The sequence below is a fragment of the Bison bison genome, unplaced genomic scaffold, assembly GCF_000754665.1.
Source record: "Bison bison bison isolate TAMUID 2011002044 unplaced genomic scaffold, Bison_UMD1.0 scf7180017864271, whole genome shotgun sequence".
Classification (NCBI taxonomy): Eukaryota; Metazoa; Chordata; class Mammalia; order Artiodactyla; family Bovidae; genus Bison; species Bison bison.
In genome coordinates, this window is record NW_011494843.1 from 2,494,297 (window position 1) to 2,521,536 (window position 27,240).

At 36.9% G+C, this 27,240-nt stretch overlaps 1 protein-coding gene across 1 annotated transcript in view; it reads left to right on the forward strand.

Annotated features, from left to right (window-relative positions):
• ANKRD13C (ankyrin repeat domain 13C) overlaps window positions 1-27,240 on the forward strand; it is a 94,037-nt gene that overhangs the window by 14,055 nt on the left and 52,742 nt on the right. Inside the window, exons 2-3 of the mRNA XM_010848757.1 lie at window positions 19,760-19,801; window positions 25,834-25,938. Coding sequence (XP_010847059.1) covers window positions 19,760-19,801; window positions 25,834-25,938 — 147 coding nt within the window. The remainder of the gene's footprint in view (window positions 1-19,759; window positions 19,802-25,833; window positions 25,939-27,240) is intronic.

Sequence of the window (27,240 nt, forward strand, 5' to 3'; positions counted from 1 at the left end):
CAGTCATGTCTGACTCTTTGTGACCCCATGGACTGCAGCATGCCAGTCTTCTCTGTCCATCACCAACTCTCAGAGCTTGCTCAAACTCATGTCCATTGAGTTGGTGATGCCATCCAACCATCTCATCCTCTGTTGTCCCCTTCTCCTCCTGCCCTCAATCTTTCCTAGCATCAGGGTCTTTTCAAATGAGTCAGTTCTTTGCATCAGGTGGCCGAATATTGGAGCTTCAGCTTCAACATCAGTCCTTCCAATGAATATTCAGGGCTGATTTCCTTATTTGTCTCACTTCCTCTTTTTACCCACACATATCTAATTAGCAAGTTATTTTGAATCAGTCTACTTTCTGTCTCTGGTCCACTTTGAGACCAACCAATTTTTATTATCTTTTCCCTGGAATACTGTACCAGATCTGCAACTAGTCCAATAAAAGTGATCTTAAAATGTAAGTTGTATCATGTCATGTCCCTGTTCAAGATCCTTTGATGACTTCGCCACTTCAAGATAAGTTCATATTTTTAAAATCATAGTTAAAGAACCCTTTCTTATTTACCTGATGTAATCTTGTACCAGTCTTTCCTTTTTTTCTGTGTCTAGCCATACTTGTTTTCTTTCACTTCTTGAATATGCTAGGTTATTTCTGGCTTCTGTCTAGAATGCATTTCTTCTCATTCTTTGATTTCTTATTTCTTACTTAGCTTTTAGATCTCATTTTAAACTTTATCTCTTTAGAGAGATTTTCCTAATTTAAATATCAAAAAGTATGCTTCTCATTATTTTCAGTCTTAGCCTTTTGTTTTTCTCAATACTTAAACTCTATTTTGTTTAATTTTATATTTCTCTTCCTTTTATGAATATAAACTCCATGAAGACAAGAGTTTCTGGCTTATTAGCGGTTGAATCTCTAGTGTCTAGTACTATATGCCTAGTGCATAGTGATGCTCAGTAAATATTTATTGAATGAAAATGAATGGAGTTTGCTTCTGGGTAAAATGTTAAAGAAATAACAACCTATGAACTCAGATGACCATTGTATCTACTACTATGGGCAGGAATCCCTTAGAAGAAATGGAGTAGCCATCATGGTCAACAAAAGAGTCTGAAATGCAGTACTTGGATGCAATCTCAAAAACGACAGAATGATCTCTCTTCGTTTCCAAGGCAAACCATTCAGTGTCACAGTAATCCAAGTCTATGCCCCAACCAGTAATGCTGAGGAAGCTGAAGTTGAATGGTTCTATGAAGACCTACAAGACCTTTTAGAACTAACACCCCAAAAAGGTGTCCTTTTCATTATAGGGGACTAGAATGCAAAAGTAGGAAGTCAAGAAACACCTGGAGTAACAGGCAAATTTGGCCTTGGAATACAGAATAAAGCAGGGCAAAGGCTAATAGAGTTTTGCCAAGAGAACGCACTGGTCATAGCAAACACTCTCTTGCAACACAAGAGAAGACTCTACACATGGACATCACCAAATGGTCAACACAGAAATCAGATTGATTATATTCTTTGCAGCCAAAGATGGAGAAGCTCTTATACAGTCAGCAAAAACAAGATGGGAGCTGACTGTGGCTCAGATCATGAACTCCTTATTGCCAAATTCAGATTTAAATTGAAGAAAGTAGGTAAAACCACTAGACCATTCAGGTATGACCTAAATCAAATCCCGTATGATTATACAGTGGGAGTGAGAAATAGATTTAAGGGACTAGATCTGATAGACAGAGTGCCTGATGAACTATGGTTGGAGGTTCGTGACATTGTACAGGAGACAGGGATCAAGACCATCCGCGTGGAAAAGAAATGCAAAAAATCAAGGTGGCTGTCTGAGGAGGCCTTACAAATAGCTGTGAAAAGAAGAGAAGCGAAAAGCAAAGGAGAAAAGGAAAGATATTCCCATCTGAATGCAGAGTTCCAAAGAAGAGCAAGGAGAGAGAGGAAAGCCTTCCTCAGCGATCAGTGCAAAGAAATAGAGGAAAACAACAGAATGGGAAAGACTAGAGATCTCACCAAGAAAATTAGAGATACCAAGGGAACATCATGCAAAGCTAGGCTCGATAAAGGACAGAAATGGTATGGACCTAACAGAAGCAGAAGATATTAAGAAGAGCTGGCAAGAATACACAGAAGAACTGTACAAAAAAGATCTTCACAACCAAGATAATTACGATGGTGTGATCACTGACCTAGAGCCAGACATCCTGGAATGTGAAGTCAAGTGGGCCTTAGAAAACATCACTATGAACAGAGCTAGTGGAGGATGGAATTCCAGTTGAGCTATTTCAAATCCTGAAAGATGATGCTGTGAACGTGCTGCCCTAAATATGCCAGCAAATTTGGAAAACTCAGCAGTGGCCACAGGACTGGAAAAGGTCAGTTTTCATTCCAATCCCAAAGAAAGGCAATGCCAAAGAATGCTCAAACTACCACACAATTGCACTCATCTCACATGCTAGTCAAGTAATGCTCAAAATTCTCCAAGCCAGGCTTCAGCAGTACGTGAACTGTGAACTTCCAGATGTTCAAGCTGGTTTTAGAAAAGACAGAGGAACCAGAGAGCATATTGCCAACATCCGCTGGATCATCAATAAAGAAGAGAGTTCTAGAAAAACATCTATTTGTGCTTTATTGACTATGCCAAAGCCTTTGACTATGTGGCTCACAATAAACTGTGGGAAGTTCTGAAAGAGATGGGAATACCAGACCACCTGATCTGCCTCTTGCGAAACCTGTGTGCAGGTCAGGAAGCAAGTTAGAACTAGACATGGAACAACAGACTGGTTCCAAATAGGAAAAGGAGTACATCAAGGCTGTATATTGTCACCGTGCTTATTTAAATTATATGCAGAGTACATCATGAGAAACGTGGGCTGGAAGAAGCACAAGCTGGAATCAAGATTGCCAGGAGAAATATCAATAACCTCAGATATGCAGATGACATTACCCTTATGGCAGAAAGTGAAGAGGAATTGAAAAGCCTCTTGATGAAAGTGAAAGGACAGTGAAAAAGTTGGCTTAAAGCTCAACATTCAGAAAACGAAGATCATGGCATCCGGTCCCATCACTTCATGGGAAATAGATGGGGAAACAGTGGAAACAGTGGCAGACTTTATTTTTGGGGGCTCCAAAATCACTGCAGACGGTGATTGCAGCCATAAAATTAAAAGACGCTTACTCCTTGGCAGGAAAGTTATGACCCACCTAGATAGCATATTCAAAAGCAGAGACATTACTTTGCCAACAAAGGTCCGTCTAGTCAAGGCTATGGTTTTTCCTGTGGTCATGTATGGATGTGAGAGTTGGACTGTGAAGAAAGCTGAGCACTGAAGAATTGATGCTTTTGAATTGTGATGTTAGAGAAGACTCTTGAGAGTCCTGTGGACTGCAAGGAGATCCAACCAGTCCATTCTAAAGGCGATCAGTTGTGGGTGTTCTTTGGAAGGAATGATGCTGAAGCTGAAACTCCAATACTTTGTCCACCTCATGCAAAAAGTTGACTCATTGGAAAGGCTCTGATGCTGGGAGGGATTGGGGGCAGGAGGAGAAGGTGACGACAGAGGATGAGATGGCTGGATGGCATCACCGAGTCAGTGAACATGAGTTTGGGTGAACTCCGGGAAATGGTGATGGACAGGGAGGCCTGGTGTGCTGCAGTTCATGGGGTCGCAAAGAGTCGGACACGACTGAACAACTGAACTGAAATGATGAACTCCTTTTCTAACTTTATATTAGGATACAATGGTGACTCTCAAATCAAGTAAACTAGGTTATGAGAGAAATTTTTAATAACAGTTGTAGTATGATTACATATAGAAATTATATTGATGGATGACCTGTGTTGTATCCTGGAAGCAATATAATGTGACATGAAACCTTTAGTATTTAGAGCATTGGTCTGCAAACATTTCATTAAAGAGCAAGATTAATAAATATTATAGGCTTCGCAGGCTATACTATTTGTTACATGAGCATAGCCATAGACAATTCATAAACAATCAGCATGTGGCTGGGTTCCAGTAAAACTTTATTTACGTCATGTTCCTGAATTAGAGGATAAAGAAGTTTCTAATACAGGAAAATGATGGCAGGAGCAATTTTGTGCCAGAGCAAGGTTACCCCTTCTTCTTGCCTTCTTTTATTGCTATCATTAAGACTGATAATAGTCGAAAAAAATAAAGCTTTTATACAGTACCTTATTTTGAATAGAGAAATTCACACTGAAGAAGCAAGTGTGCAAGAAAGCTTGTTTTAGTTGAGAGCTAGACTAACCTGGGTGTGATGGTTGATAAGGTAAAATAAATCTGGTAAAAAGACGTTTTTAAGGAAGTTTTTTTTTTAAATTATTTCAGTGAATGTGTTAACCTCCACTTCCTTATCTCTTCTCCTATTCTGATATAATCCCTTTAGTGTATAGTTGAACCATTTAAAATATCCAGCTAAATGGTTTCTGGTAAATTCTAAGTTGTGCAGCTATCACTACAATCAATTTGAGAATATTTTTATCACCTTAAAAAGAAATCATGTATTTTTTACCTTTCAGTGCTTCCCAGTCCATTTCCTCCAGCCCTAGACAATCACTAATCTACTGTCTCTTTAGATTTTATTATTCTAGACATTTCATATGAAATAAAATGACACAATATGTGGTCTTTCACTTAGCACATTTTTTTTTTTTTAATTTGTGTTATAGCATGTATCAGTACTTGATTCCTTTTTTTTTTTTTTAATTAAGATTACATTGTATGGGTATTTCTCATTTTATTTATACTCATCAATTAATGCAAATTTGAGTTGTTTCTACCTTTTGGTTATTTTGAGTAATGCTCTCATGAGCACTTGTATATGTTTTGTGTGGAGATGTTTTCATTTTCTTGGGTGTATACCTTTTGCTGGGTCATGTGTTAAGTCTGTGTTTACTATTTGGACGAACTGCCAAACTATTTTCCAAAGTGATTGCACTATTTCACTGGCCCAAGAACAGTGTTTGAAGATTTCAATTTCTCCTCCTTGCCAACATTTGTTGTTACCTGTCTTTGGTTATAGGCATCCAAGTGAGCATAAAGTTGTATCTGCTTGTGGTTTCAATTTGTATTTCCTTAGTGGCTAATGATATTGAGCATATTTTCATGTGCTTTTTGGCCATTTGTGTATCTTCTTTGGAGAAATGGCTATTCATATATTACCATTTTAAATTGGGTTGTCTTTTTATTATTTAGTTGTAAGAGTTCTTTATATATTCTGGATACTGCTACTGCTAAGTCACTTCAGTTGTGTCCGACTCTGTGCGACCTCAGAGACGGCAGCCCACCAGGCACTGCCGTCACTGGGATTCTCCAGGCAAGAACGCTGGAGTGGGTTGCCATTTCCTTCTCCAGTGCGTGAAAGTGAAAAGTGAAAGTGAAGTCACTCAGTCATGTCCGACCCTTCGCGACACCATGGACTGCAGCCTACCAGGCTCCTCCGTCCATGGGATTTTCCAGGCAGGAGTACTGGAGTGAGGTGCCATTGCCTTCTCCATATTCTGGATACAAAACCCTATGATTTGCAGAATACTTTCTTCCTTTGTAGGTTGTCTTTTCCTCTTCTTGATTTTATCCTTTATAACATAAAACGTAATTTTGGTGAAATCCAATTTATTTTCTTTTTGCTGAGCTTTGGTGTATCTTAGAAACCATTACCTAATTAAAGATCACAAAAATTTACTCCTTTGTTTTTTTCCCTAAGGATTTTAGAGTTTTAATCCTTACATTTAGGTCTGTGATCTTTTTTTAAATTAATTTTTGATGGTGTGATTGATATATACTTCTGTCCTTATGCAAGTACATACTCTATTGATTCTTGTGGTTTTGTAGTAAGTTTTGAAATTGGAAAGTATGAGTTCTCCAACTTTGTTGGTTTTTTTCCCAAGATTCTTTTGAATATTTTGGGTCCCTTGAATTTTTGTATGAATTTTTAGATCATCTTGTCAGTTTTCAACAAAAAGCCAGTGAGTTTTAATGGAGAGTGCTTTGAGTTTATGGACCAATTTAGGGAGCATTGTTATCTTAACAATATTTAATCCATGAATTTGGGGTATTTAGGTATTATTTAATTTTTTTCAATAGTATTTTCTAGTTTTTGGATAGAAGCCTTGTACCATTCTCCTTATCTTTTGAGTTATATGCAAGCAACTCCTTAATCCCTCAGCTGTTTGATTTCTTTGTATTATTTAGAGTGTCATAGGAAAGTACTTAAATATCAGTTTGTTCTTTTAGATTCAGCATGTAGAGGAGTTTCTGCTACTTTTTCTCTTGGACGTTGAGAGAAAAGCAAGGGCAATATGCTTGCCCTTTCCCATACTAGAGCTCAATGAATCATTCCAAGATGGAAAAGCAGAAAAAAAAAAAAATCCATGTGAGAGTCTTTGAAAATGATTATTATAAAAGAAGCATCAATATAAGTATCCTAAGTCTCTATTAAGAACTGTAAGAAATAGAAGTTTAGAAAATAATTGCCTTGTTTTTTAGTAACACATAAAGCAGTTTGTTTCTTTAAAACTGGTAAATCATGATGGGAAGAAAACAGTCCAAATTATCAAGATACTATGGAAATTTAAAAAAATATAGTCACTTCATTTTAAAACATCTAAATTGAATACAGAAAAAAAGGCTTGACAGTAACACTCATGAAAGAAATTGAAGATTAAATAAACAGACAAAAAGTTATACTGTGTTCATGGTTTGGAAGAATTAATATTGTTAAAATGGCTTTACCATCCAAAGAAGCCTACAGAATTATTGCAATCCCTATCAAAACACCAAGGGTGTTTTCCATAGAACTAGAATGAATAATTCTGAAATTTGTATGGAAACACAAAAGACCCTGATTAGCAAAAGAAATCTTGAGAAAGAATAGAACTGGAGGGATCAAGCTTCCTGACTTCAGTCTACTATAAAACTACAGTAACCAAAACAGTATGGTATTGGCACAAAAAGAGATATTTAGATAAATGGAACAGAACAGAAGGCTCAGAAATAAACCCATGCATGTTGGTCAATTAGTCTATGACAGATGAGGCAAGAATACACAATGGAGAAAAGACATTCTCTTTAATTAGTGATGCTGGGGAAACTGGACAGCTTACATGTCAAAGAATGAGATTAGAACAGTTTCTAACACCATATATTTATTAAACTAAGCTCAAAATGAATTAAAGACCTAAATGTAAGACCAGTACTTCCTAGAAGAAAACATAGACAAAACACTCTTTGATGTAAATAGTACCAATATTTTTTTTGATCTGTTGCCTAAGCAAAGGAAATAAAAATAAACAAATGGGACCTAGTTAAACCAGAAAGCATTTGCATAGTGAAAGAAACTATTGACAAAATGAGAAGACTACCTATGGAATGGGAGAAAATATTTGCACATGATCTGACCAACAAGGGGTTAATATCCAAAATACATAAACAGCTCATACAGCTCAACATCAAAAAAAAAAAAACAAAACAAAACTATTTAAAAAGTGTGCAGAAGGTCTGCATAAACAGTTTTCCAAAGAAGACATACAAATTGCTAAGAGGCACGTTAATTATCAGAGAAATGCAAATTAAAATCAAAATCAGCTCGCACTTGTCAGAATGGCTGTCACCAAAAATAACACAAATAGTAAATCAAATGTACTCTAATAAAAATTAATTAAAAAAAACATGAATAACATACTCACAAGGATATGGAGAAAACGGAACCTACACTGTTGTAAGGAATGCAAATTGGTGCGGCTGCTATGGAAAACAGTAAGGCAGTTTCTCAAAAAACTAAAAATAGAACCAGAAGTTTTACTCGAGTACTTATCTGAATGAAACTGAAAACACTTATTTGAAAAGATACATGCATCCCCAGTGTTCATAGCAGCATTCTTTACATTTGCCAAAATATGGAAGCAACCTAAGTGTCCATCAAATATGAATGGATGAAGATGTGATTTATATATAACGGAATATTACTCAGCCATGAAATTTTGTTTTATGTAGCAACATGGATGAACTTGAAGTGAAATAAGTCAGAGACAAATACTGTATAATATTACTTATATGTGGGTTCTAAAAAGTAAAATAGACCAGTGAATATAACAAAAAACAAACAGTCGCAGATATAGAGAACAAGCTAATGGTTATCAGTGGGGAGAAGCAAAAGGAGACAAGAGGAGGATAGCAGAATAAGAGATACAGACCACTATGTGCAAAATAAATAAGCTATAAGGAGTATAATACAGACAATATAGCCTATACTTTATAAATGGAATATAACCTTTAAAATTGTGAATCACTATGTTATACACCTGAAACTTAGCAGTTTTCTAATTGGGTATCAGACTAGATGGGTTTGAGTCATGTGTCTTCCCTGGTTTGTGTTTTTAAGGTACAGCATTTGTTACTAAGAGAAAACAGTAGTGAAGAAATTCCAGAAATAGTAACTATGACATCTCGTAACTAAAGCGAAGAAAAGAACTTTCATATATCCTTGGAGAATAGTGAAAATTGTAAGTTTTATTGTTGTGTTGGTGGTAAAGAAAAGAAAGCTATGACTGTCAATTGCTGATAAAGTTGAATTTGAGGTAAAGTGATTTAAAAATGCTAAGAGAGTAATTATATTTTGATAGAAGGTATGATCATTAGTACTCATAAAGTTATTGCATCTTTATACACTCATCAAAAAAGTATAAAAAAATAGCAAAGTATTAACGAAGATAGAGAAAAGTTAACAAATAAAATCAAAGTAGGACTTCTGCCTCTAGTAATGATGACTAGATAATTAGGACCAGTCTTCTTTAGAAGCAAATGAGAATAAAATTCCAGCAGAACTATTCAGATCCCTAAAGGACGATGCCATCAAAGTTTTGCATTCATTATGTCAGCAAATCTGGAAGACCCAGCAGTGGCCATAGGACTGGAAATGGTCAATCCTCATCCCAGCTCCCAAGATGGTAGTATCAACGAATGTGCTAACCATTGGACAGATGCACTTAATCTTCCATGGTAGTAAGGTCATGCTTAAAATATTGCATGCTAAGCTTCAGCATTACGTGAACCAAGAACTTCCAGATGTCCAGGCTGGGTTTAGAAAAGGAAGAGGAACTAGAGGTCAAACTGGCAACATTTGCTGGATTATAGAGAAAGCAAGGGAATTTCAGAATCTTTGTTTCTTTGACTACGTTAAAGCCTTTGACTGTGGATCATGACAAACTGGAAAGCTCTTAGAGAGATGAGAATACTAGACCATCTTATCTGTCCCCTGAGAAACCCGTGTGCAGGTCAAGAAGCAACAGTTAGAACGCTGTATGAAACAACTGATTGGTTTAAGATCTAGAAAGGAGTGTGACAGGGCTGTTTGCTGTCACCTTGTTTGTTTAACCTATATGCTGAGCACATCATGAGAAATGCTGGGCTACACGAGTTAAAAGCTGGAATCAAGATAGGTGGGAGAAACATCAACAATCTCATGTGTGAATGATACCACTCTAATGGCAGAAAGCAAAGAGGAATTAAAGAGCCTCTTGATGAGGATGAAGGAGAGTGAAAGAGCTGGCTTTAACTAAATATTAAAAAAAAAATAAGATCGTGGCATTCAGACCCATTACTGCATAGCAAATGGAAGGGGAGAAGGTGGAAGTAGTAACAGATTTCCTCTTCTTGGGCTCCTAAATCACTGTGGATGGTGACTGCAGTCATGAACTCAGAAGACGATTGCTTCTTGGCAGGAAAGCGGTGACAAACCTAGACAGTGTGTTGAAAAGCAGAGACATTACTCTGCTGACAAAGGTCTGTATAGTCAAGGTTATGGTCTTCTTGGTGGTCACGTATGGTTGTGAGAGCTGTACCGTAAAGAAGGCAGAGAATGCCAAAGAATTGATGCCATTGAAATCTGGTGCTGGAGAAGACTCCTGAAAGTCCCTTGGACAGCAAGGAGATCAAACTAGTCAACCTTAAGGGAGGTCAACCCTGAATATTCACTGGAAGGACTGATGCTGAAGCTCCAGTGTTTTGGTCATCTGATGCGAACAGATGACCCTTTGGAAAAGTTCGTGATGCTGGGAAAGATTGAGGGCAGGAGAAGAGGGTGTCAGAGGATGAGATGTCTGGATGGCATCACCAATGCAATGAACATGAACTTGAGCAAACTCTGGGAGATGCTGAGGGACAGGGAAGCCTGGCATGTTGCAGTCCATGGGGTCACAAAGAGTAGGACACAACGGGGTGACTGAACAAAAACAAAGAATAAAATATTCTACTTTAAGGGCATTGAAGATCTAATGAGGTAGGAAGGAACCCCTGGTCCAAGATCTGGCAGAAGATGAAAACCCAGTAGCTTTTGTAAATCCTGAAGAAGTGGTTAAGAGGCTGAGTGGTATTTTTGACAGTCTCAGTGAGCTAAGAGGACAAAAGATGGAGATTGAGCTTCCCTGGTGGTTTGGTGGTAAAGAATCTGCCTGCACTGCAGGAGACCCAGGTTCCATCCCTGGATGGGGAAGATCTCCTGGAAAAGGAAATTGCTGTTCACTCCAGTGTTCTTGCCTGGAGAATTACATGGACAGAGTAGCCTGGAGTGCTACAGTCCATGGGGTTGCAAAGAGTAGGACACAACTGAGTGACTAACACTTTCACTTTCAGGGCCTACCAGGTGTGGGATATCTCTTAAAAATGCTGGTCTTTGGGATGAAAACTTGAAGAGCTGCCGCTTGGGAATAAGGGTCAGTTGCAGGTCAATCAGCTCTGATACAGAGTGAATCATACTTTTGAGTCATGAGGGCCAGAAAAAAATTTCAGCCCCTGGGTTAGTCTAGTACCCCCAGCCATATGGCAGAACCAAATGAAAGTCTCTGAAGGATTTGTTTCTTAGGCTTCAAGATTTTTGCATAAGGAGTTGGTTAAATATCACATTCAGCTTATAATTAAAGATGACCAGCATTACAGGGAAACTGGACAATGTGAATGAGAACCAGAGAGAAGCAATAAGAGAAACAATCATCAGAGCTTCATTTATTGTAATTGTTATTAGATAGGGACTATTTTTTATTATTTAATAGAAGTACAGTTGATTTATAATGTTATGTTAGTTTCTGGTGTATTGCAAAGTGTTTCAGTTATTCATATACATATTCCTTTTCAGATTTTTCCATTATAGTTTATTATAAGATACTGAATATAGCTCTCTGTGCTATTTACAGTAGGACCTTGTTTATCTGTTTTATGTACAGTAGATTGTATGGACAGAGACTTTTAATGACAATGTTTATGATTTTCTTGGAGGATGAGAGACAGGGTTGAATATTTATTAGAGAACTTGGAACTATGAAAATTAAAATATCTGGAAAAGAACTAAATAGAAATTCTCAAATGGAAATGTATAATCCTGAGTTGAAAACTAAATAAATGGGTTTAGATCCTGAAGAAGACTGAACTTATGATCTTGGAAATATATCAGAATACAATGAAATACAATGAAAAATACAATGAAAAAGGGAAAGAAATTTTTTAAAAACTAAAAAGGTAACAGCAGTTTTATGTTAACTGAACACCAGGAGAGAAGAGAGAGGATATGGGGCAAAAGGAGTATTTGAGAAGACAATTGCTGAGAATTTTTAAAAATTGATGAAAGATATCAATTCAGAGATTTAAGAAGCCCAGTTCAGTTCGGTTCAGTCACTGAGTCGTGCCTGACTCTTTGTGACCCCATGGACTGCAGCATCCCAGGCTTCCCTGTCCATTACCAGCTCTCGGAGCTTACTCAAACTCATGTCCATAGAGGCGGTGATGCCATCCAACCATGTCATCTGCTGTTGTCCCCTTCTCCGGCCTTCAGTGTTTCCCAGCCTCAGGGTCTTTTTCAATGAGTCAGTTCTTCACATTAGGTGGCCAAAGTCTTGGAGTTGTCAGCTTCAGCATCAGTCCTTCCAATGAATATACAGGACTGATTTCTTTAGGATGGACTAGTTGGATCTCCTTGCAGTCCAAGGGACTCTAAAGAGTCTTCTCCAACACCACAGTTCAAAAGCACCAATTGTTCAGTCCTCAGTTTTTTTAATAGTCCAACTCTCACATCCATACATGATGACTGGAAAAACCATAGCTTTGACTAGAAAGACCATTGTTAGCAAAGTGATGTCTCTGCTTTTTAACATGCTGTCTAGGTTGGTCATAGCTTTTCTTCCAAGGAGCAAGCATCTTTTAATTTCAAGGCTGCAGTCACCATCTGCAGTGATTTTGGAGCCCCCCAAAATAAAGTCTGTCACTGTTTCCATTTTTTCCTCATCTACTTGCCATGAAGTGATGGGACCAGATGTCATGATCTTAGTTTTCTGAATGTTGAATTTTAAGCCAACTTTTTCACTCTCCTCTTTCACTTTCAACAAGAGGCTCTTTAGTTTTTCTTCACTTTCTGCCATAAGGGTAGTGTCATCTGGATACCTGAGGTTATTGATATTTCTCCCGGCAATCTTGATTCTAGCTTGTGCTTCATCCAGCCTGGCATTTTGCATGATGTACTCTGCATATAATTTAAATAAGCAGGGTGACAGTATGCAGCCTTGATGTACTCATTTCCTGATTTGGAACCAGTCTGTTGTTCCACGTCCAGTTCTAAGTGTTGCTTCTTGACCTGCGTACAGATTTCTCAGGAGGCAGGTCAGGTGGTCTGGTATTCCCATCTCTTGAAGAATTTTCCATAGTTTGTTGTGATCTACATAGTAAAGGCTTTGGTATAGTCAACAAAGCAGAAGTAGATGTTTTTCTGGAACTCTCTTTGTTTTTTCGAGGATCCAGCGGATGTTGACAATTTGATCTCTGTTTCTTCTGCCTTTTCTAAAACCATCTTGAACATCTGGAAGTTCATGGTTCATGTGCTGTTGAAGCCTGGCTTGGAGAATTTTGAGCATTACTTTACTAGCGTGTGAGATGAGTGCAATTGTGCGGTAGTTTGAGCATTCTTTGGCATTGCCTTTCTTTGGGATTGGAATGAAAACTGACCTTTTCCAGTCCTGTGGCCACTGCTGAGTTTTCCCAATTTGCTGGCATATTGAATGCAGCACTTTCACATCATCATCTTTCAGGATTTGCAATAGCTCAACTGGAATTTCATCATCTCCACTAACTTTGTTTGTAGTGATGCTTTCCAAGCCCACCTGACTTCACATTCCAGGATGTCTGGCTCTAGGTGAGTGATCACACCATCGTGGTTATCTGAGTCACGAAGATCTTTTTTTGTATGGTTCTTCTATGTATTCTTGCCACCTCTTAATATCTTCTGCTTCTGTTAGGTCCATACCATTTCTGTCCTATATTGAGCCCATCTTTGCATGACATGTTCCCTTGGTATCTCTGATTTTCTTGAAGAGATCTCTAGTCTTTCCCATTCTATTGTTTTCCTTTTTCTTTGCATTGATCACTCAGGAAGGCTTCTTATCTCTCCTTGCTCTTCTTTGGAACTCTGCATTCAAATGGGTTTATCTTTCTTTTGCTCCTTTGCCTTTTTCATCTTTTCTTTTCTCAGCTATTTGTAAGGCGTCCTCAGACAACCATTTTGCCTTTTGCATTTCTTTTTCTTAAGGATGGTCTTGATCACTGCCTACTGTACAGTGTCACAAACCTCCGTCCATAGTTCATCAGGCACTCTATCTATCAGATCTAATCCCTTGAATCTATTTGTCACTTCCACTGTATAATCATAAGGAATTTGATTTAGGTCATACCTGAATGGTCTAGTGGTTTTCCCTACTTTCTTCAATTTAAGTCTGAATTTGGCAATAAGGAGTTCATGATCTGAGTCAGAGTCAGCTCCCGGTCTTGTTTTTGCTGACTGTATAGAGCTTCTCCATCTTTGTCTGCAAAGAATATTATCAATCTGATTTCGGTGTTGACCATCTGGTGATGTTCGTGTGGAGAGTCTTCTCTTGTGTTGTTGGAAGAGGGTGTTTGCTATGACCAGTGCGTTCTCTTGGAAAAACCCAGAATAAAAAAAAAGAATTGCACATTGGAATGAGATGGCTGAAAAAAAACTTAAGTGCTGCCAGAAAATTCGTATTACTTTAGAAAGAACAGTAGAAATTCCTATAGCTGACTTCTCAACAAGAAAGAAAACCATAAGACCACATAGAATACTGAAGAAAATAACAGCTAATCAAGAATTATATACCCTTTACAGTACCCTTTGAAGTTGAATAAACATTTGCAAACAAAACCTAAGAGAATTCACTTATCAGACCACCACTAAAAGAAATACTGAAGGATGTATTTCAGATAGAATAAAAGTGATTCTGAAGTAGAAAGGAATGAAGAGTAACAAAAGTGGTAAGAAATCCTAAATGAATATTGACTGTAAGATTCAAATAAAAACTCATGAGACTAGATAACAGCATGTAAGTCTGGATGGAGGGAATGAAGTTAGTGTTCTAAGGTCATTGACTTGCTCTCAAGGGTAATGTGCCATTTACCATGAGAATTTGATAAATCAAGGATGCATATTGTAAACTTTAGAGCTGTGCTATCTAATAGAAAGCCAGTGCAAGCCTCTCTTAAAACTAAATTTTCTATTAGCCTCATAAAATAGAAGTAGGTTAAATTAATTTTAATACTACATCTTATTTAACCCAAAATATCCGAAACATTATTTTAATGTGATGACCAATATAAAACATTATCGAGATATTTTACATTCTTGTTTTTCATACTAAAGTCTTAAACATCCCACTTATGGCACATCTCAGTTCAGACCAGCCACACTTCCAATACTCAATAACCACATATAGCTACCATATCAGACAGTGCATGTCTAGGATAACTACTATAAAAATAGTAAAAATAAATATATACCTTCCATCTACAGACAGAAAACCAAAATGGAAATATGAAAATAATCAATTTAGAAAATGGTAGGAAGATGAGAAAAAGAAATGTGGAACTGGCAAGACAAATATTGAAAGCACAATGAAAAGCACAATGCTGGAAGGTAGAGTTAAACTCCAATAATATCCTTAGTGGCTCAGCTGGTAAAGAATCCACCTGCCATGTGGGTAGACCTGGGCTCCATCTCTGGGTTGGGATGATGCCCTGGAGAAGGGAACCGCTATCCACTCCAGTATTCTGGCCTGGAGAATTCCATGGATTGTATAGTTTGTGGGGTCGCAAAAAGTCGGACACGACTGATCAACTTTCACTTCAATATAATTAAGTATAATATATGAGACTGGATTAAATGCTCTAACAGTTAAATGATAAATACTGTCTTACTGTATGAAAAAACACCCAGCTGCATACAATTGGAAACACATTTGAAATACAGCATATAAAAATTGAAAGTGAAAGGAGTGAACAATATATTCCATGTAAATACCAGTCAAAAATTGGTATAGTTGTGTTAACATCATGTGGTTAACACAACTGTAGTCACTAAGTCGTGTCCGACTCTTGCACCCCATGGACTATAGCCTCCCAGGCTCTTCTGTCCATGGAATTCTCCAGGCAAGAATACAAGGGTTGGTTCCCATTTCCTTCTCCAATATTAATATCATCAGATCAGATCAGATCAGATCAGTCGCTCAGTCGTGTACGACTCTTTGCGACCCCATGAATCGCAGCACGCCAGGCCTCCCTGTCCATCACCAACTCCTGGAGTTCACTGAGACGTCCATTGAGTCAGTGATGCCATCCAGCCATCTCATCCTCTGTCGTCCCCTTCTCCTCTTGCCCCCAATCCCTCCCAGCATCAGAGTCTTTTCCAATGAGTCAACTCTTTGCATGAGGTGGCCAAAGTACTGGAGTTTCAGCTTTAGCATCATTCCTTCCATGGAAAATCATGCTTTTTCCATGATTTCCTGAAGAAATCCCAGGGCTGATCTCCTTCAGAATGGACTGGTTGGATCTCCTTGCAGTCCAGGGGACTCTCAAGAGTCTTCTCCAACACCACAGTTCAAAAGCATCAATTCCTCAGCGCTCAGCCTTCTTCACAGTCCAACTCTCACATCCATACATGACCACTGGAAAAACCATAGCCTTGACTAGATGAACCTTTGTTGGCAAAGTAATGTCTCTGCTTTTGAATATGCTATCTAGGTTGGTCATAACTTTCCAAGGAGTAAGCGTCTTGAGGTTATTGATATTTCTCCTGGCAATCTTGATTCCAGCTTGTGTTTCTTCCAGTCCAGCGTTTTTCATGATGTACTCTGCATATAAGTTAAATAAACAGGGTGACAATATACAGCCTTGATGAACTCCTTTTCCTATTTGGAACCGGTCTGTTGTTCCATGTCCAGTTCTAACTGTTGCTTCCTGACCTGCATAAAAATTTCTCAAGAGGCAGATCAGGTGGTCTGGTATTCCCATCTCTTTCAGAATTTTCCACAGTTTATTGTGATCCACACAGTCAAAGGCTTTGGCATAGTCAATAAAGCAGAAATAGATGCTTTTCTGGAACTCTCTTGCTTTTTCCATGATCCAGCGGATGTTGGCAATTTGACCCCTCGTTCGTCTGCCTTTTCTAAAACCAGCTTGAACATCAGGAAGTTCACGGTTCACCTATTGCTGAAGCCTGGCTTGAAGAATTTTGAGCATTACTTTACTAGTGTGTGAGATGAGTGCAATTGTGTGGTAATTTGAGAGCAGAAAATACCTGAGATAAAGAGAGGTGCTTCAAGAGGAAAAAATCATTCATTTTACTGGGAAAGTATTTAAGGATTTGATTTGTAATTAATAACATAGGCTGAAAATATACCAAGCAAATACTGCTAGAAATATAAGAAGTATAGAAATTCCCGTTATAGTGGGAGATTTTAGCTTTCTTTTTTTAACAATAAGCTGACAAGAAAACCAGTAAGGATACAAAAAGTATGAACAACACAAACTGGACCTAGTATGTTTATTTGAAATGTTGCACCCCAGATCCTCAGGTTACATGCTGTTTTCAAACATACAGAAAACATTTACAAAAATTGACTGAACTTGACCATAATGCAACTTTCAACATGTTTCAGATTGAAATTATATTGAGTCTGTTTTCTGATCAAATTGCAATTAAACTAGAGATTAGTAATCAAAAGATAAAGATATTAGGAAAAGGTGAAAAACCAAGCATCTAAGAATTCATTTCAAGAAATTAGGAAAAGAATAATTTACTTAATTTCCCAACTTAAGTCTGTTTTACCCAAATAACAGAAGAAAAGAAATAATAAAGGCAACAATTATTTAGAACAGGTGTTAAGTTGCAACATGCCAAAACTGTGTTCTTTAAAAAGATGCGTAAAAGTAATGAACCTCAGACTGATCAAATAAGAAACACAAATAACAGATGTGAATGAAAAGTGGGGCATCTGCATAAATTTTAATGTCATTTATAAATTGTAGAAGGATATTTATAAACAAAATATATGACAATAGACGACAATTTAGATGACATGGACAGAATCCTAGAAAAACATTGTCAAAATGTATGCAAAAAGGAATTAGGAAACATCAGTACTCTTGTCATTATTAATCCATAATAAAAATGTTCACTCTAAGGAAATTCAAGGGCTAAATGGTTTTATAAACATATTCTTATAAACATGTAAGAAAAATAACATGAAAACTTTTACAGTTACATAACCCAATTCTGGAAATATTTGAGTGTGCAACACTTGCCTAAGGTAATGCCTATTGCATTTTAGTGATATTTTTAGGGTTTGTTGCTATCAGTCAGAGCTTTTTCTGAAGCCTTCATTCACGAATGCTTATTGACTGTATTTTGAATGTTATATGTGTATTGGAAGCATTTCATATACATAAATGAATAAAATATGTATCTAGTTGTACTGAGGTTAATGTCTAATGAAGAAGACAGATGTTTCTACATAAAAAGTACAGTTTAGTGTGAAAAGTTCTTCAATAAAGAGATAGGTATAGAAGGCTGTGGGAGCAGTGCAGAGGAACATCTGATTATCTAGAGAAGGCTTCAGTGGATAGATGATGTTTGAGCTAAGCCCTAGAAGGTGAGTATTAACTTGCTAGGCCAATGGGAAGGAATATGTAGGAAGAATTAACAAAATGTGTGTAAAATATCAAGAATCTCAGCTACTGGAGAATTTATTGCATGCAATTCAGATGAAATATGGGGTAAGAAAGAAACTAGGAGAAGAAAGGAAGGTAAGGACTTATCTCAAGAACCTTTTATGCCACGTTAAAGATAAAATGTAGACCACGGTCAAGCCTTTTAAGTGAAACTACAACATGGTGAAGTTTTTGTTTTAAAATTATTATTCCAGTTTAGAGAGGAGATTGAAATGGGAATTAAGAATGAAAGTCCAAAGTAAAGGCTTTGGTTTTGGCTTAGTGTTGAGCTGTTTCTGGCATCAGTTTGTCAACTAGTTTTGTTTACTTTTTGTGACTACTTTTTGGTTTTGATAGAGATTTTCATAGAATGTGAATGCAACACATGAAATTAGTTCAATATTTAGAAAAGGTAGAAGACGATCTTATTCTAACCAATCAAATTGGAAATTGATACTTGTATATGTAGATTTCTTTTTCTCTGGAGCTGATCAGAAACAAATGTTTACAATAACAAGGTACTGATTTTAGCAAAACAGAAAATGTGTCTTCTATAGACCCACCTTGATTTAGCATATTGAGACAGAGGAAATTGTTTACCTTTGCAATATACTTTTTTTTTTTAAATTGAAGTATAATTGATGTACAACATTTTATTACTTTCAGGTCTATAACCTAATGTTTTCATGTTTGTATATAGTGAAATGATTACCACAAGAAGTCTGATTAATATGCATCACCATACATAGTTCAGAATTTTTTTTTCTTGTGATGATAGCTTTTAAGATCTACATTTAACAATTTTCAAATGCAGTATAATAGTAACCATGCCATATATTACATCCCCAGGACTTAATTTTTTAACTGAGTTTGTACCTTTTAATTCTCTTCACCCATTTCACCTACTCTCCTATTCTTCACCTTTGGCAATCACCAGTTTGTTCTCGCTGTCTCTCTCTCTGTGTATGTGTGTGTGTATGTCTATATATATATATATATGTATGTATGTATTTTAAAAAATTCCACATATAGGTGAGACTGTATGGTATTTGTCTCTATCTGACTTATTTCACTTAGCATAATGCCCTCATGGTCCATCTGTGTTGTTGCAGATGGCAAGATTTCATTCTTTTTTTAATGGCCAAATAACATTCCATTGAATGTGTAATACATACAGACACACACACATTTTATCCATTTGTCTGTCGATGGGCACCTAGTTTGTTTCCCTATCATGGGTATCGTAAATAATGCTTCAGTGAACATAGGGGTGAATATATTTTTTCCAGTTAGTGTTTTCATTTTCTTTTATTTTTTAAAACTTGAGGACAGGATTGAATCTTACTGAGATGAGCAAGGATGAGTGTGTAGTGGGTATTTAAACTGTATGCTGAATGAACAAAGGTTGATAAAGAGAGAAATTAGAGAAATTAGCAGCAAAGGAATCTGACATCTATTTGAAGGATAAGTCCCAAAGGCAAAATGGGTATTTTTCATGGGAGGTGGGGGAAAGACAAGTAGGATATGCTGTGTTTAGAAACCATTGCGTCCTTTGACCTTGACTTTACCACATAAGGTGGATCATTTTGTAGTCACATTATTTTTGCTTAAAATTCGTCAGTGAACTTTCTGAAGGAGCTGAAACCATTTTAAAATAATTTTCCCAGTGTTTTTATACTAATTTGATTTGTTTTTGTTTCTGTTTTAGGAAACACTCCTTTACATCTTGCTGTGATGTTAGGAAATAAAGGTTAGTAAGTATTTCCTTTTTTTGTTGTTGTATAGTCATGTCTATTGGGTCACACAGAGTTGGACACAACTGAAGCGACTTAGCAGCAGCAGCAGCAGCAGTCATGTATAATCAGTTTTATTACTGCAGATGGTGACAGCAGCCATGAAATTAAAAGACACTTACTCTTTGGAAGGAAAGTTAAGACCAACCTAGACAGCATATTCAAAAGCAGAGACATTACTTTGCCAACAAAGGTCCGTCTAGTCAAAGCTATGGTTTTTCCAATAGTCATGTATGGATGTGAGAGTTGGATTGTGAAGAAAGCTGAGTGCCAAAGAATTGATGCGTTTGAACTGTGGTGTTGGAGAAGATTCTTGAGAGTCCCTTGGACTGCAAGGAGATCCAACCAGTCCGTCCTAAAGGAGATCGGTCCTGGGTGTTCATTGGAAGGACTGATCCTGAAGCTGAAACTCCAGTACTTTGGCCACCTGATGTGAAGAGCTGACTCATTTGAAACGACCCTGATGCTGGGAAAGATTGAGGGCAGGAGGAGAAGGGGATGACAGGATGAGGTGGTTGGATGGCATCACTGACTCAATGGACATGAGTTTGCATCAACTCCAGGAGTTGGTGATGGACAGGGGGGCCTGGAGTGTTGCAGTCCATGGGGTCGCAGAGAGTCAGACACAACTGAGTGACTGAACTGAACTGAATCAGTTTTAAACTGACTTCACTCATGTATAGTCAGTTTTAAAATTTTAAGATGAGTTTTATGTTTTGAATTTTAAAACATTCACCTGATTATTTGATTTGCTAATTGAGTCTAGGATTCAGTATATTAAAAAACACAACTACTTTCTCATTTTTCATAGCACTTTTTTCAAAGAGTTAGTGAAAATCTTATAGTAACCTTTATGCCTTTCGAAACTTTTTCCCTTGTTTGGTTATTTTTCAAGTAAGTATAATATCAGGAGACTCTTGTTTCCAAATATTAAGTTTATTAATATTATAATATTTTTAATATTCATAGAGTTTTATAAGATTCTTTAATATGGACTATTTTTTATAAACTCATAAGTCTAGAATTATTTTGATAGATAATAAAAAGTTAGTACTTGTTTATTCTTCAGAACAGAAAAACAGGTCATAGATGATTTAAAAGATCTCCTTTTTAAAAAAAAAAAAAATTATTTATTTGGCTGCACTGTGTCTTAGTTGCAGCATGTGAGATCTTAGCCTGTGAGATCCATCCCTGACCAGGATGGAATTTGTGCCCTCTGCAGGGGGAGCATGGAGTCTTAGCCACTGGACCACCAAGGAATTCCCAAAAGATCTACTTTTTAAGCCTATTCCCAGATGCCATAATTATCTGGATTCTCAGTTATCTTGAAAAGTGAGGATTCTAGGTAGCTGATTGGCACCTTTCTGAGTGCTAGATTTTAAAATCTTGGATGTGTTTGATAAAAATCTTTGGAAAGCATGTACTGTTGAATTTTTAAACAAGATAACTTTTTAACACCTTTCTGATGTTCTAACCATATCATGAACACCTGTTATTGTTATATACTATAAAATAGCTGTTGCTGTAAACGTTTGGTCTGAAAGATATTACTAGAACTTGCTTTGTTGAAAAACAAAATGCTTTTGCTAGTTTAAGTTTATGTGCTTACGTGAAACATGATTTGTCAGATATTTAATTTAGATTTTAATACTACATAAATTGGCCACCTGATGCGAAGAGCTGACTCATTGAAAAAGACCCTGATGCAAAAGGAAAAGAGGGCAGCAGAGGATAAGATGGTTAGATAGCATCACCGCCTCAGTGGACATGAATCTGAGCAAACTCCAGAAGATAGTGAAGGACAGGGAAGCCTGGCATGCTGCAGTCCTTGAGGTTACAAAGAGTCAGACATAACTTAGCAACTGAACAGCAACAACAAAACTGGGGACTCAAATTTTAGTTAGTTATGCTGTTTTTTCCCTCCTTACAGAGACTCAGTCAAGTAACTTTTAAGTAAAGAGAGATTCATTAAGAGGCTATATATTAAATTCAAGCTATGGGGACTATCTATGTCTCAGGATGAGTAGTAAAAAAGACAGTTTGGGAGATCAGCTATCATTTCCCCCTTCCTCCCCGTCTCTCCCCTTACTTCCTTCCTCTCTTTCTCTTCCCTTCCTTTCCTCCCTCCCCTCTGCCTACCCCCAACCTTCCACCTTCCTTCCCTTCATATATGTACGTATATCCATCTATATCAATCATCTTGTCTGTTTCTTATGGTGTATCTACTGTTCTTTATATATTTATATATATATATATATAAAAATATTATCTTTTCTTGATTGATTTTTCTCTGTTTATTGAAATTGACCATGACCCAAAATAAGTGTTCTAAGTTCCTGAATCTTAATGGCTTTCTGATTTCAGTGTTCTCCACCTAATAGTTCAATTTCTTAGGTTCCTGAATTTCTGAACAGAAAGTTTGATTGGGCTAGTTCACCTTCAGCCAAGTCACAGTGATGAGTGACTAGCAATCTCATGAATTGTTTTTGGGATATGTAGTTACTCATATAAAATTAGCTTTAGTGAGACTGACTCGGAGAGAGTTGGGGTAGAAGAGGGTATCAAGAATACAGAGGAAGAATATTTAGTAGGACTATTGGTAGGGCAGACCATGATAGTCATCTCTACACCTTGGCGAAAAGAAAGATACAGTTAGCTAAATTTGACCAATGAAAAAAGCTTATGCCTTCTTTTGAAGAACATTGGATCAGAACTTTAGAAAATAACTGAAATGTGTTCATTTACAATGTGCTAGATGCTTTTTCAGGGCATTATACATGTTTACTCATTTAACATAGCAACCATGTGAGGAAGATACTATCATTGTCCCCATTTTACAGATGAAAAAAGTTAGCTCTGAGATGTTAAGCAACTTTCCCAGGGAGAAGTAGCAGAGTTTTTACTTGAACTTGGAGTATCTTATGTCACAGCCTGGATTCCTGATCATTATGGTGACTGGCATTGCTCTCTTTTCACTGTGAATCATTTGAAAAGAAAATGGTTTAAATCAAAGTTAGATAACATGCAGCCTGCTTCTCTCCTGTCTTTGTGATAGTCATAGTTAATTTGATGCCAAGTCTGATTGCTATTCTAAATTTAACACTTTAATAGTAAATATATATTTATCAGAATTTGAATGTGAAATTAAACATATTTACTGTCCTAGGTCCTACTTTTTGGTGGAGGAGGTTTTGCTGTGTTTCATCATAGGATTGTGTCGGCCTATCCAAAATTGTTTCACAGAACATTTGTTTCATGGGAAATAATTTTTAGAGGAAAATAGTGATTTGGAAAATAGTGGCTTAATACATATTAAGCAGGTTTTTTTCTTTTTTTATTGTGGACCTTCTTAGCACTTTTGAGGTGCTAATATTCATTGTGACATTCTGAATTGGAGCCTTCTATTATAGAGTCATTGTTCCCTGTAGTTATTTGGTATTTTCTCTTTCTTACAAGTATCTTGAGAAACTATAGTTCTGTGGAACATATTTTGGGAAACACTTGGTTAGATTATTCATGATCTGCAAATAATATCAGTTTTTGCTCTTCCTAAGTCCTTTTCACGTAGAGTAGGTAAAGCCGTTAATATACCTATCAATATATAATTTTCCATTTATATTTTTTCAGTTGTATATTCTTTTTCTACTTTTTCCTAGTTGACCTTTTAATATTTTTGGTATTTGGTTGCATAGGCATGAGACTGAAATAGGTAGTGGAAGATAAAACATCTGCCTTATGTTTACTTCTGTAAAGCAATTTTACATCCTATCACCGTTCAGTCTGTGCTACTCTGTTCTCTTTTATCTTCTCCTTTAGAGGTGTGCTGTGTCTTTAGTGACTTCATTGTTGAAGGGCACTTTTCATTTGTATACGTATTTGTAAACACAGTAAAAATTCCCAGGGCATTCAAACATTTGTTGATTGAATTACCCTATAACTTACACACTTGTATTTACTTCTTTCACTCATCTTAACCTTCTGAATAACCTGTTTTTCACTAGTGAAGTCTTAATTTTTTCTGAATTTCTGGTGGGTATATAGGCCGTGTTGGCTAGGAAGAGTTTCACTTATGGATTTGAGTTGAAATAGAGAAGAACCTTATACTTAAAGGAGATTTCAGTGTACATATATTTTTATATACTACTAGCAGACTTTCTTGGAGAAGGCGAAGTACCTTGGCCCCATTCCAATACTCTTGCCTGGAAAATCCCATGGACGGAGGAGCCTGGTAGACTGCAGTCCATGGGGTCGCTAAGAGTCGGACACAACTGAGCGACTTCACTTTCACTTTTCACTTTCATGCATTGGAGAAGAAAATGGCAACCCACTCCAGTGTTCTTGCCTGGAGAATCCCAGGGACGGGGGAGCCTGGTGGGCTGCCGTCTATGGGGTCGCACAGAGTCGGACACGACTGAAGCGACTTAGCAGCAGTAGCAGTTAGCAGCAGACTTTCTTAAACACCTTTGTGAAATTTCGGTATTTGTTTTGCTTACTTAATATAATGTCCTTTACTTAATTATATTTTAATATAATATGTGAGCTCTCTGATTATCTTTCTTTTCACTGCTTATATCTAGGACCTAGAACTTAGAAATGGCATATAATAGGCACTTGATAAATACATGCCAAAAGACTGATTGGATGAATGAATCATTTCATTTAGGGAATTTAAATTGGATAGCTATCTTAAATTTCCCATGAGCCTTGTTTCAGATGTTTTCCTGCCTGTTAATATGCTTATTATTTTTAATTTAAGAAAAATGTCCTCAACCTATACAAAGGTCTATATCTTAGACTTTTTTTTCGTATTGTAGAAAACTTTTATTCATGTTGTCATATATTATGTTAGTTCTTATTGTAAGACTTGGTTCAGATTACCACATATCCTCAATGTTAAATGTTGGAAATGCCCTAGCCACTGAGTTGGAAACAGCAAGTATTATATAGATAAAACAGTTGAAACCATGAAATCCATTGATGAAGTACTATGTAAATTAATTTTCCCATGAATAACTAAAAATGTTGAGAGTGATGATTTAAAACCACCACCCGTGAACTTACCAGCTAAGATCCAAGAGGCTGAGATCCCTCAGTGCATCCTAAAATACACAGTGTTGAGAATTCCCTGGTGGTCCAGTGGTTAGAATGTCATGCTTCCATTGCAGGGGGTGCAGGTTTGATCCTGTTGGGGTACTAAGATCCTGCATGCCGTGTGACCAGCCCCCCCAAAATTCAGTGTTTTGGGAACTTTTGTCCTGATCATAGATTTTTAAATGTAATTATCCTGTCTCTTGTGGTAGTCTTCAGTGTTTCTCTTAAGTTTCAGCAGGCAGCTGTGCCTGGGCTGGATGGTGAGCCAAGTATACCTTTTTTTAAAGTTACCTTTTTTGATTATTTTATTACCTTTTTATTACTTTTTTTGATTACTAGAAAAACTGTCCAGATTTGTTCTTATAATCATAAACAAGTTTTTGTCCCCTTTGGGTATTTTCTGAATTAAACAAGCTGTAAAATTTGAAAAATAAGGGCTTATGGAAATGTCAGTGATTCTTTTTGCAAGTACTTTTTTTCCCCTTTGAAATAAATAATGAACTTTCCATCTGACCTTGCAGATAGTCCTCTTCTGGCTCTTATTAGTTAGTAGAAGTTTTTATGTAAATTACTTTTGAGTTTCTTGAGTAATTTTTTATAATATGGAAACATTCTTAAAATATCCTTGGGAACAATTATTAGGGAACATAATATTTTGTTTGCAGAGAGATCCAATATATTTTTAGGTACTAGAATAGATAATTCTTGAATCTAAGGATTTGAAATAACATGGTTAGATACATAGGAATTAAAAAAATTACTTAATTCTCTGTAGTACAATGCTTATTTCATAGATCTGTTTATAGTAACTTGATACCTTGAATTTTTATGTGATTTTTTAATTTAGAGATTCTGAAAATTGCATCATGTTTAATATTATTACCGTTCTATGTTTCAGAATGTGCCCATTTACTTTTGGCTCACAATGCTCCAGTAAAGGTGAAAAATGCTCAGGGATGGAGCCCGCTGGCGGAAGCCATCAGTTATGGAGATAGACAGATGAGTAAGCAATATAAATTACTATTGTTGTTATGTATTCTAAAAATATGAAATGATGCATTTGACATATTTTTCATTTGGTGTAACTTTCCATACTATGAAGAATTTGCAGCTACTTATAAACTTATGTATGAATTATTCTTGACTATATATATTACCATGTATATATAAATGTACCATCCCTCAGGGTCATCCCAGTGCACCAGCCCTGACCCCGCCTCATGCATCAAACCTGGACTGGTGATCTATTTCACGTATGATAATATACATGTATTCAATGCTGTTCTCTCAAATCATCCCACCCTCGCCTTCTCCCACAGAGTCCAAAAGTCTGTTCTTTATATCTGTGTCTCTCTTGCTGTCTTGCAATGTCTTTTCCTCATAGTGTATCATATAAGCTTTGTGAAAAATCAAGTCATCAGTATGTTTCTTATTCAGCATTTCATTTCTGGCTCCTAGAACAGTGCTTGGCACATGTATTTGTTCAGTGAATTAATGAAGATAATTAAAACTACAAGGAAGATTTGAGATTAATCAATAATTTAAAAATTTCTGAAAAGTATTATATTAGATTTTTATTTATTATCACTCTCCTGAGATACTCAAAACTTTAAAATATTTTTTTTTAAAGAAAGTAACGACATTTGTTGTAGAAAGTTAGAAAACTATTGAGGAAAAAAGCTGGTGACTTTTTGGTCACTTGGTGACTCAGTTGGTAAAGAATCCACCTGCAATGCAAGAAACCTGGGTTTGACCCCTGGGTCAGGAAGTTCTCCTGGAGAAGGAAATGGCAACCCACTCCAGCATTCTTGCCTGGAAGATCCCATGGTCAGTCCATGGGGTTGCAAAGAATTGGACATTACTCAATGACTAAACCATCACCAGTGACATTTGTTGTAGCTAACTTTATTTTATTTCTCAATCACTGTTAATAAGATTCTTATAATCAGATCAGATCAGTCGCTCAGTCATGTCCGACTTTGTGACCCCATGAATTGCAGCATGCCAGGCCTCCCTGTCCATCACCAACTCCTGGAGTTCACTGAGACTCATGTCCATCGAGTCAGTGATGCCATCCAGCCATCTCATCCTCTGTCGTCCCCTTCTCCTCCTGCCCCCAATCCCTCCCAGCGTCAGAGTCTTTTCCAATGAGTCAACTCTTTGCATGAGGTGGCCAAAGTACTGGAGTTTCAGCTTTAGCATCATTCCTTCCAAAGAAATCCCAGGGCTGATCTCCTTCAGAATGGACTGGTTGGATCTCCTTGCAGTCCAAGGGACTCTGAAGAGTCTTCTCCAACACCACAGT